Source organism: Ascidiella aspersa, chromosome 3 (genome assembly GCF_963924565.1).
Source record: "Ascidiella aspersa chromosome 3, kaAscAspe10.2, whole genome shotgun sequence".
Lineage (NCBI taxonomy): Eukaryota > Metazoa > Chordata > Ascidiacea > Phlebobranchia > Ascidiidae > Ascidiella > Ascidiella aspersa.
The window spans coordinates 25,640,500-25,651,959 of NC_139449.1; the positions used below are offsets into that span (position 1 = coordinate 25,640,500).

The window sequence follows — 11,460 nt, forward strand, 5'->3', positions numbered from 1 at the left end:
ACGGTTAATTTTTTTTAACAATTGTCGGACATCTCCAGCTTCGACAGAAAACTAATGGATTAAAAATGTAATCATATGCTCTGGTCAATGAATGTTTTCAGAGTCGGTTGTCAACCCCACAAGATTCGCTTGCCCATATTCGTTTTTTTCAAGACATTTTTTGATATATGCCGTTGTCGGTTAAACCAACATGAAACTGAAGTAAAGTCTACATATATTTACGTAACAGGCAGCAAAGCGTTTTTTTCTATTAAACTCTATTCATTTGAAGGTTTGATCCGTTTTTCTATTAATCACTATTGATTTTGGAGCATAATGGTTGGAGGTTGTAGTAAGACGTAATAAGAATATCAAAGCCCATACAGAAGTAGGTATCATTTTGGACGTTTCGAATAACTCTTAATTCATTAAGAGTACTATTGAGTACTTCTACTATTGATTTTGAAAGTTTATTACATTTTCAAATAATAAACAAAGATTTTAAGCAAGCATTCATGTACCCCCTAACACTAGTACGGCAGGGGGTCATCCTGCTTAACAAACGCAAACCCCAACTCTTTCAAACAAAACATAATTTCCAATCTTGTTTTAGGGATGTCCGATAATATCGTATCAAACCTATACCGGATACGAAGTACAAATATCGGTATACTTGTTAAATACAAGGGTATTATCAGTACGATCCGATACGGTACAAATTGGTATGGACCTATGGTGTAGTTCAAATTGCTGATTTCTATCCGGTTATGGATCTTTTCAACTTTTTGTGTGGATCTTACAATGTACTTCGAATAAAAAAAAATTGTTTGGACTTTTGGTCTAAAACAGGGGTTCTTACACTTGGGTCCATGGACCCCTTGGGGGTCCGTGAACTAGTTTTAGGGCGTCCATGAAGATCTAATTGAAATATTAGTGTATATTTAAGAAGTAATCTGATCATTAAAGAAAACAATTTAATCAAAAATAAAACGGTATTGTACTGAATGTATTTAGACTCGATTTCACTTTCGCATTTTTGGAACCAAATCAGCAAATTTATGAAGAATATTTCTATTGTGACGTCAATTTATAACGTCATTTTTTAATTTTTGTTGCTCACAGTGGTCCACGCGAGATGAAAGAAAATTTTAGGGGTCCGCGGTAAAAAAAAGTTCAAGAACCCCTGGTCTAAAATATCGGGTAACGTTAACGGAATAAAATGTCAGGTATCTTACTGCAATTTACCCGGACTGCTTCTCGCTTAACAAAAACAAATAACAAAATTATTCGATCAAAATAAACGTTTTTATATTGCTCCAAAAAAACAATGGTTTTCGCTTCTCAACAATATTGCGATAATTTTAACAAAAATCAAATACAACTCATGAAAGCGGTTGGAAAGTGAAATTACAAAATATCTATTATTATATATGATTTACGTATAAACCCGTTTTTAAACAATAGAAAGTTGTGAAATAACAAATCGACACCTGATAGCAGAAACTAACGTATTTTAACCTTCTTAATGTAATGGCAAACGTTTTATCCACTCTTAAGGCCGAGGTATTTGCGGCAAAAAACAAATGCTATTCAGTCGTCGCAAACTGTACAAGGGTACATCTTCATCATTAACAATGCATATGATATGTATAGGTATAACTGATAAATGTAGTTATATCAAATGAAAAAATATGTTTAAACAGGTTGTATATTACGTTAACGTCGAAAAGGTAAATCATTCGCGGCCTGAATGTAATATTTTAGACATAACGAGGACTAACAATATCAGTGTGATGCTACAATTGCACGAAAATTATATATATAATGAAAAAATACAGTGCAATAGAGAAGTAAAGTGACAAATCAGAAAACGACACGCAAAAACAAAATAATGTAACACAAAAACAGAATTATGGTCCAGCCTTTACATCAAACTTTCGAAAATCCAGCAAGAACTGCGCCGCCAAGCGTTAAGCAATAAGCAAACGCCATGATGATGAAATTCTTCTTTCCCTAAAAAAAGTAAGCAACTATTGGTAATACGACGCTATTCGGTGATAGTGCTCTATAGCAGGGGTGTTCAAATGATTTCTGCCATGATCCACCACAGTCAAACCTGACAACATGATGATCCACCAAATACGAATAGTAAACATATTGGTCACGCTTTAATTTTTATGGTGCTTTATTTATGTAAATGTACCCTACAATATATTGATAACTTTGTAAAAGTCAAAAGTGAAGTGTGCTACAGCACCAAGATTATTTCAGTGAGAAAAATGATGACTTGGTTTAGACCAGGTATTGGCAACCTTTTTCTAGTCGCGGGCCAACATCAAACTCAGAAAGGTCTTTGTGGGCCGCACAAAATGTTATCTGAGAAATGTGTTATTAAAATGTTAGAACAACTTTTAATCAGGCGAACCTCGAATCTTTTTTTTCACTTAAAAGCGTGTTTAATTACATTTAAGGAGGCAGTAAAGTGTTGGCGCAAACAGGGTGGTCAGATGCTCGGTTTAGGATTAGGACATTGTTGGTGTGAAATTCGGACATTTTAGGACAAATAATAATTTAGCATGCACCTAGTGCAAGACTAATGGAAATTAATGGAGGTAACTGTTCTTAGTGAGCTGCCAAAATTCCTTACAAATTTACAAAACGGTTAGTCGTTAACAGCAGTGCAACAATAAAGCTTTCTGTAAATTCGATTTCCTTTTGCCAAAATCGCAACACCACAATTTTATTACCGGAATTCTGTGGATGTTTTGGAAAAGGTCACGTACATAAAAAGTTAAGATATCACTAAAAGGTAGAAATACTCTGCCTGTAACCTATTGTAAACCTAGCACAAATTTTATGGTAAGTTGGACTAAATTTCAATTTGAGCGCCCTATACTACACTTGACGCTTTTGTGATGCACAGAATTACTGTAAACATAGGCATCAAATCGCGCGAAGCGCGAACTACTTTTGAATTTACGTGGTTAAGGTGGGCATAAATAAAGTTTGTATGCCTCGTAAGCCCGTGGTTTTACTTTATTTAATGTTCCAAATAAATTCGGTCAAATTAGGACAGAAAACTTACTGTCCTAATGATTTACAAACCGTCGGACACAGCAGGTAAACTTAGAACAATTTATCGTTTTTTGTCCGAATTTTAGGCCATCTGGCAACCCTGGGGGCAAAACGTCGTCATCCATACTACTAATGGAAAGTGTAATAAAACTACTTTAAAGAAACGCGATACCTTTAATAGTTAATCTTGTTTAGTTTTGTTAACTTTTGTAAGTCAGGGCACACGTGGCGAGCGAAGCGAGCGCGATTTTTTTTAGGTACACCGGCATTTCTTTTGAATTTCTTGCAAGCTTTTATTGCATTGCCGAAAATTAATCGTGTTAAAAAATATATGACCAATATTTTTGAATACGTTTCACATTAACGGCAACGAAGCGCTGATCTAGTTCAAAAGACAGCATAAAACGTAAACAAGTCGGACGTAGAAAGATATTTTTTTTTAATTTTTTGCACTTGCGTATAGTTAAAATAGTCAAAAAGTAAGTATTTTATTTTTTTCAAGGCTACATTAGAAGATCCGCACAAAACGTTGAAAAGATCCGGAACCGGATTGCGATCCGCCATTTGAACATGACCGCTCTATAGTTTTAGATGATGGTAATATTTAAAATAATTTTACACCATTGGCAGCATGATCGATTGATTTCGGCAATTTAAAAAAAATATATATATAACTTTTAAGGCTTGAAATAAGCGATAAATGGTGTAACTTCACAACAATAAGTGATTTAAAAAAAATTTACGTTAGAAATGTTCTAATGAACGACTGACCCGAATTTCTTTAAACACAAACACGCCCCACAGTGAGGCGACGATGCCAGGCCCGGTGGTGACGATCGGGAAACTTACGGCCTCGCTTAGATAGTTGTTGGCAACGAACCATCCGATATCCGCCGCCGCCCACATAGCACCCGACGCTATTGCCGGCAAAACGACAGCAGGGTAGACCTGGAACATAAATCGTTAACGCTTCTGCCACCTTCAGGACAAAACTGAGCACCTTTGCTGCAAAGGTTGCGATGAGAAACCTGGCAGCTAGGGGAAGTAATGATCGATGATCACCAAACACAACAAACGCTGCAGTGCGTTGCGTTTCGGTCGTGATTTATATAAAAACGATGTCGTGTTTTCCGCGATCGTAAGCGCTTACCCATTTCGTTGGTTGTGTCGTCTATCGCAGTTTATAAAATGAGCAAAACAAAAGCAAGCTGGTGCACTCGTTTGGCATTAGACAAAGTTCATACAATCTTAACAAACCGGCTACTTACACTGGGTTTGTTCTTTTTGATGGCACAATACAGAACGAAGTAGATGGTGCTGGTTGTAAAAATACCACAAAAGTGCGCAAAGACGTAGTCAATATCTAATGACAAACAGAGGCATAATGGTAAATAAATTTAAGAACTGTTTTCTTTTTCAAATCAGTTTTTACTTACAAATAAACTAATGATCTCATGGAGTAAAATATGATTAACTTTTAGTTCTCAATAAACGATTTATTTATAAAAACACAATCAGACTGACTGGTTTTGGTAAGCCTCTATTAAGGCATCTGGTCCCAAGGTCCCACTATATATATGGGACCTTGGATGCCATTATCGTTCGCCAGTACAATTTCAGAAGGGCTTGATCACATGATACACATTGTGCATATGTATGTTTCAGTTATTTCTAAAGAGTAATGGAAAAGTGCGAAAAAAGTAATAAAGAAAAATTGTTTTTCATTTTTTTTATTTTAAGTTTATGGCGTGTTTTATCGGAGTTATCAGATTCAGAATGTGCGTCATTTTTATTGATTGTTTCTTTGATTAGTTGCTAAAACTGTGGGTTTGGGCAGTGCATCACTTGGCGAGATAAGTGGTTTTTGTTTTTTTTCCATTTGCACACTTCTTGCTTCATATTTTTTGTGTTTATAGATAATGTTGAGGCTCGTGAAGTAAAAAATATTTTCAGCGTTTGTATTCTAAACATATTGATTTCCCTTTTCTATTATGTTTACTTTGATCTTTATTAATGGGTGCGACACCAGCATCATTCGATTTTCACCATTCGGATTCAGGAAGTATTTTAACTCGAACAAACAAAAAATTATATAACTAAGTAACATTTTAAAATCGGATAAACTGCATTTGACCAATCTGAACGTACCAGTTTGTGAAGCACCTTTGTAGTTGTTTTTGATGTAAATCACAGGAGCAAAATTTAGCCCGTATAGTGTACCAGAAAAAATAGAAAGCAGGCATCCTCTGAAACGGTGAAACATTTCTGTATTATTTCGAGAAATATGATAAAAACCTAAATTAAACTGAGGATTATAATTCTTAATCAGTGATTAAACAAATCAAAGATTAACTAGCTATACGGGAAGTTTATTCAGTATATACATCTTTGTATATGGCCGTATTTGTCCTAATTCTAAGCTCAGTATATACAGTTACACTAAAAGCTCCTAATTTTTGTATGGTACAGACATGATTCGTCGTTGGGTTGTTGTAAACCGATTAACCCAATCCTCCTGATTTTCCTCTTCTACAGTTACAGTTTTTGGTTCCTAAATATATAATACAAAAATTTAAACAAACATAGAAATGTAAGAAGAAAAACAAACTAACAAAAAAATATTTCCCAAAACTTAGTTTTCCGATATTATGCACAAAATTAAATGAAATTTTACCTGATATTCTTCACTTAGAAGTTGAGATTCACTCTCCTCATCAGTATTAAGGTTGGTTGCAGTACTAACATCAGATTTCACGAACAACCAGAACACCGCACTGTTCAAAAAAAAATAATTTGGTAAATATCTCACTTTAATAAAAGCTAATATACTGAAAGCCATTGCAGATCTGTCGATCAATGATGCAAGCAGGGCAGACTAGAAAAACAACTAGCCTGCAGTGGGGTTCGAACTCACAACCTCCAGTCAAGCCGGGACCGTCGCTCTACCAACTGAGCTATGCAGGCTCAGAAGGGAACGAGTCGAGAAACAACCATACGCCAATGCTTGCTCAATCTGTTAGTACAAGCAACTTCAATTGAAGGGGATTCACAGTACCATATAATTATCCAATGAAACCTGAACACACATATGTGGGTTTACAACTGAAATCTAGCCCTTCTGAAGCTGCTTTTTGACCAACGATTACGGCTTACATATCATTAGTATACCGAAAGCCAAAGGCTAGTTGTTTTTCTAGTCTGCCCTGCTTTCATCATTGATCGATAGAGTGAATGGCTTTCGGTATACTAATGATATGTAAGCCGTAATCGTTGGTTAAAAAGCAGCTTCAGAAGGGCTAGATTTCAGTTGCAAACACACATATGTGTGTTCAGGTTTCATTGGATAATGATATGGTACTGTGAATCCCCTTCAATTGAAGTTGCTTGTACTAACAGATTGAGCAAGCATTGGCGTATGGTTCAGGTTTCATTGGATAATAAAAGCTAAGTGAGAATTTTATTAAATTAAAGTTTAATATTTTATGCAATAACAGAGGACAAAAAGTTAGAGTATGATAATGATTTAGTAATTTGCAATCACAATGTAAACTGTAATTTGAGTACTTAAGGCTAAATATAACTATGTGACATGCAATCAAAATTATTGCATAACTTGGTTACTTATTAACAGCGGTTTCTTGCCTTATCATTGCACATACAATTGCCAAGTCATTCAAAACTAGATTGTTTGGTATCTGTGGTGTTAGGCCAAACCATCCAAATCTGTATAATAAAATGAAATAAAAAAATTGCACATATACAGCTAAAATACATTAACCTAAAGACACAAAAACAAACCGTCCACTGGCCCAACCAGAAAGCAAGTTAAAAGACCCCCAAACTAATATTCCCAGCCCAAGTCCAATAGTCTTGATTATTGGAACAACACAAACATTTCCAGTTGCCCACAAAAAACCTGTTTAAAAGTATTTTTTTAAAACAGATTATATTATCAATTTTTTTTTCTGCAGAATAAATTTAAATGCATAAAATATTATTAATAAAAGAAATTCTTTATTTTGGCAGTGTGTTGGTTTGTTAAATAGTCTACATATAAAACAGGATCAACTATATATAGATTTTAACCCTCCAATACTTTTTTTAATGCAGAAAAACATGAACAGCACCTCAAATATCGCTAAGAATTTTGGGTATATAGGTGCACTTTTGTTTAAATGGCTTTATAATTAAAGACACAATGAATATAAATTAGATTTAGTTATATCTTGTTAGCAATTAACAGAACAAATGTAAAAAATTTAGAATATTGTTTTCAATTTATTTAGGGAATCTGCACCGACCAATTGAAAAATGACAACTCAAAAGGGTTTTACAAATCTTTAATTACCAAAAAGTGAGATAAAATCGTGATATATTTCAAGTTTCAAATTTAATTTTCTTGCTATACCAAAAATAAAGCTTACCTCCAAACATGGCAAGTGGATAGAATGTTGGAAAGTTGGTAATGCAGTTTGTTATAAGACCACCAACCCAAATAGCCACACATAAAACCCACTGAAAAAACATACCTAATAAATAAAATTAGAAAGACCTTAGTGATCAGTACAACATTTTAAAGAATTATCTTATCTAGGGCACATTAAAACTAATCTCGTCAAAAAATGGTATGCATGGAAGTGTCGACAACTTAAAATTAAATAGGGGTGAAATTGAACAAGTGAAATTAAATAGAGTTTTTAACACACAACATTTTAACACACATTAGGCTGTGTGATATTTACAATAGAAACCTTTTTATACTTTAAAAGTGAATATAATTGTGCAACATAAAACCACAAAAATAACGATGGGATAGGGCATATATACAATTTATAAACATAAAAGTTAAGATTATTAATGCTCTTGTACCGTCTCCAGTTTCAAATTTCTTCACAGGTACAAAGTTGCTCCCAAAAAGTATGATTGCTACAATAGCTCCTACATATCCTTGCCAACTTGAGGTAGTGTCTGTAATAAAAAGAACTGTGCAGCAACTACAAAGTCATTCTTAAAGGATTTTTTTATGTCAACTGAGAAGATGTTAAATACAGTACTTGGAATATAATAAACAAACCTGGTGCAGCTGTGGTCCCATTATGAATGATTGGTTCCATAGTTGTTTGAGGTTCAAATTTCAAGTAGTGATTCTCTGCAAATAATATTTTTTTATAGAAAAAAGTGGGTTAGATCTTAGGTATAACAGTATCAAACTCAAATATTTTATGTTGCAATGAATGTTTGTCAGTATCCATAAAAAATAGCATGAGTAGTGTTTTTAAGGAGTTTTTTATTATAGAATTCTAAACGAAGCTTCGTGGCTTTAACCTGAAATGTTTTGAAGTGAGAAATAAATAATGTTAACTTCATGCCTAACAGCAACTGCATTACATATGCAGGTTTCGAAAACTATAGATAGTTATACTGACTATCTTGACAGATTAGAACTATATGCCAATAATTCTAAATCTTAATTGTAAATAGCTTGTCGGCTCATGTTTGAGATCAGATTTTAATGAAAAATGATGCAAGTAATAGAAGATACTTAGTTATAAATAGAAAGTGCATCATAATGACAATAATTGCTTGCAATTATTATCATTGTATGGTTTGCTAATTAGAAAAAAATTATCAAAACTGGAAAAGACAAACATGTTTTCGGTGTTTAATTGTGGGCTACAGATCAAACATTTCTAATTTAGGAACATTTTTTTCTTACAAAAAAAAGATTAATAGCAACAAATTTTGTACGGTATTGCATTCTTGTAATGACACGCTAGCAGTTTTTAGTATATTACTTCATTTTCCGTCGTGAAAATAACAGAAGTTGCACTATTACAAATTTTAGTAAAAATATAATTTCAGCATGTTTTATGTTTTTTATCATATAACAATTGGCGCTGGTTTAGAATCCTACCACAGCATTCAAAAAATTATTAAATCAGTGCACAATATTTGGTTTAGGGTGCGGGTTAGCGTTTGGGTGAGTCAAGCAATATTATTTAAATACTACTTGACCCACCCACCCCCAAACGCTAACCCGCACCCTAAACCAAATAATGTGCTCGGTTGTAGGATTTTAGACCAGCGTCCTACAGTTTTTTGAGCACACTAAATTAATTGCTTTTCATTTTATACAGTAGTTTAAATCGGTTGACTTTAAATGCAGTAATGGAGCAACCTAAAATTAAATTGCAAGTATAATGTACGCGTAAATATATGTCAAAGACCTACCAGAGCTTACAGAGGCGATTATTGACAAAGCGCAGACAACTATAAAAGAAAATTGATACAAATGAACGTCCATGGCGTTGTTAGAGCGTGTAAATCGAACAGCAAAATATATAAACACAGGAAGTCCAAGTCCTTTGCAGCGCCGTTCTGCAATATAATTAACTTGTTTTTTTATTGGCGAATTACAGTAGCACTGACAACAATTGGTCATACGCAGTGGTCACTATTGTGCATTTTCTAAACCATTTTTGAGCACAAGGTGCAGCTGCCCAAGAAAAACTATTAAGTTAACATAGTAAAAAATGTTTTATATGTGTCTAACTGAACTTTTTAAATAAGATGATATAAAATGTAATTAATGAACACATCCTACAAAAATAGACATTACTACAATGATTTCTTAAAAGGGGATTACCCGTAAAGTGGAAAACACGAAACTATGGCTTCAAATCAGGGAGTCGAACGGTTTGACTTTTCCGGTTCAGGTTCGGTTCGGGTTCAAGGATTCTTTCGCAATCCGGTTCAGTTCCGCTTTCGGTTTCGAGCATTTTAAAAGTTCCGGTTCGATTAAATTTATTTTCAAAACCGGTTTATAAAGTTCCGGTTCGGATGCAATATAAGATGAAAATCTGGGTCAATAAATGTAAAGTTACGAGACGTAAATAAGCAGCTCGTTATTGAAATATTTGAAAAATGAAAATCAACGTTTCATTTAATCCGTATTAATTTGTTTAGATAAAATTTCAAACATGACATAACTTTACTCTGTAAAATAGTGGTTGTGACGTCATCCTGGAGTGAACCGTTTTTGTTGACCGGTTCGGGTTCGGTTAAGGTTCAGGTACTTTCAAAATATTCGGTTCAGTTCCGGTTCGGCTCCTTACAATTTTACATAAAACGGTTCAGGTTCGGTTTCGGTTCATAAAGTTCCGGTTCGACTCCCTGATTCAAATTAAAGCTCCATGATTATTTTTAGTAATATTTTGATGTTAGCCTATATATAAGTAATACTAAAACCAGTTTCAAGAAATTTCGATTTAGCTAAAAGTAATGCACACGAACGTGACTTCAGCAAAGAGCTCCTGTAAAATTCTATAGCATATCGGTACCTGACTAAATTAAGGAACCACGGCAGTGATGCCGAGTGAAAGTCGGTAGAGTATAGTCATAAGTGAACTACTAAACGTAAACTTAAGATGTATAAAGGCCCGTTTACACTACAGCTGCACTGAGAGGAGCTTAGCTGCACTGGGCGTGAAATTGTTTTCACTGCAGCTGCAGTGAGCTGCGCTGAGCGTAAAAATCGCCCCAAACATAACGTGTTTCTATAGCTGCACTGGGCTTGAGTTTAGCAAAGCGTGAAACGCTCGCCACAATATAATTTAAATGCAAATTACGCTTTGCTCAGCTCAGTGCAGCTGTGGTGTAAACGGGCCTTTAGTCCACAAGTGACTAGCTCTTTATAGGATAAAGGATAACTTACCGACGCGCTACGCCCCGCTTCGAGTCCACACATTGCAATCAACGATTCTTAAACGAAACATGTGCGGTACAATTTATCAAATGTTTTGTTAAAATAAAAACAAAACCGAGAACCGTTGCTGCAAATGTTACAAGGAGAAATTAACTTGACAGCCGAAGGAAGTGCTAATTGCTCACCACCAGGAATAAGAGCAGCGCGCCTCCTTCGATCGTAATTGATGAAAATTCGCTGTCTTGTATTTCCGCAATCGTAAAGGTTTCGTCGACTGTGTTGTCGTTTGTGGTTGTACTACGCTAGTTTGTTAGACACCCGACGCAACAAGTGGAATTTATTTAAATTTTACTAAAATTCGTACACGAAAGTCAATCTATTTATTTGTTTTCTTGAAGATTTTCGCTACATACGAAACGGATCATTTTACGACGACCTTGTAAAATTAAAACGACGCACCAGGGCACTTTGAGTACCTCTGTTATACGCACTATAGCTGGATTAATACCTTACGTTGTTAAAAATGTTGTGTTTTGTTAAAATACACCTCGTAATGATTTCCAATTCTATTTCATAACCCGTCTGACTAAATGCATTCTGGTGTTCTTTCTATAAAGAATAACTCTGTTTAAAGTATCCAAGTACATTTGTATTAATAAACATAGCATAACACCTGTAATTAATACAGTTCTAGTGTAAAA

At 34.5% G+C, this 11,460-nt stretch overlaps 1 protein-coding gene across 1 annotated transcript; it reads right to left on the minus strand.

Moving 5' to 3' along the window:
* Nucleotides 1-1,270: 1,270 nt before the first annotated feature.
* Nucleotides 1,271-9,445, minus strand: LOC146161135 (transmembrane protein 144-like). Its single transcript, XM_083384393.1, has 12 exons — nt 9,286-9,445; nt 8,129-8,203; nt 7,924-8,022; nt 7,479-7,583; nt 6,853-6,970; nt 6,697-6,777; nt 5,729-5,828; nt 5,526-5,605; nt 5,203-5,300; nt 4,323-4,417; nt 3,826-4,002; nt 1,271-1,992 (listed from the first exon to the last, which is right to left on the minus strand). The coding sequence occupies exons 1-12, from the start codon at nt 9,356-9,358 to the stop codon at nt 1,909-1,911; spliced, it is 1,185 nt and encodes a 394-aa protein (XP_083240519.1). The 5' UTR covers nt 9,359-9,445; the 3' UTR covers nt 1,271-1,908.
* Nucleotides 9,446-11,460: the final 2,015 nt, after the last annotated feature.

Bases quoted from the DNA above. Each gene is read 5' to 3' on its own strand.
- LOC146161135 (XM_083384393.1), bottom strand. From the start codon at position 9,358: ATGGACGTTCATTTGTATCAATTTTCTTTTATAGTTGTCTGCGCTTTG. The intron at 4,418-5,202 runs GTACGTTCAGAT...GTTTGTCATTAG, and splicing joins CAAAGGTGCTTCACAAACTG to ATATTGACTACGTCTTTGCG. The intron at 4,003-4,322 runs GTAAGTAGCCGG...TTTATGTTCCAG, and splicing joins TCAAAAAGAACAAACCCAGT to GTCTACCCTGCTGTCGTTTT.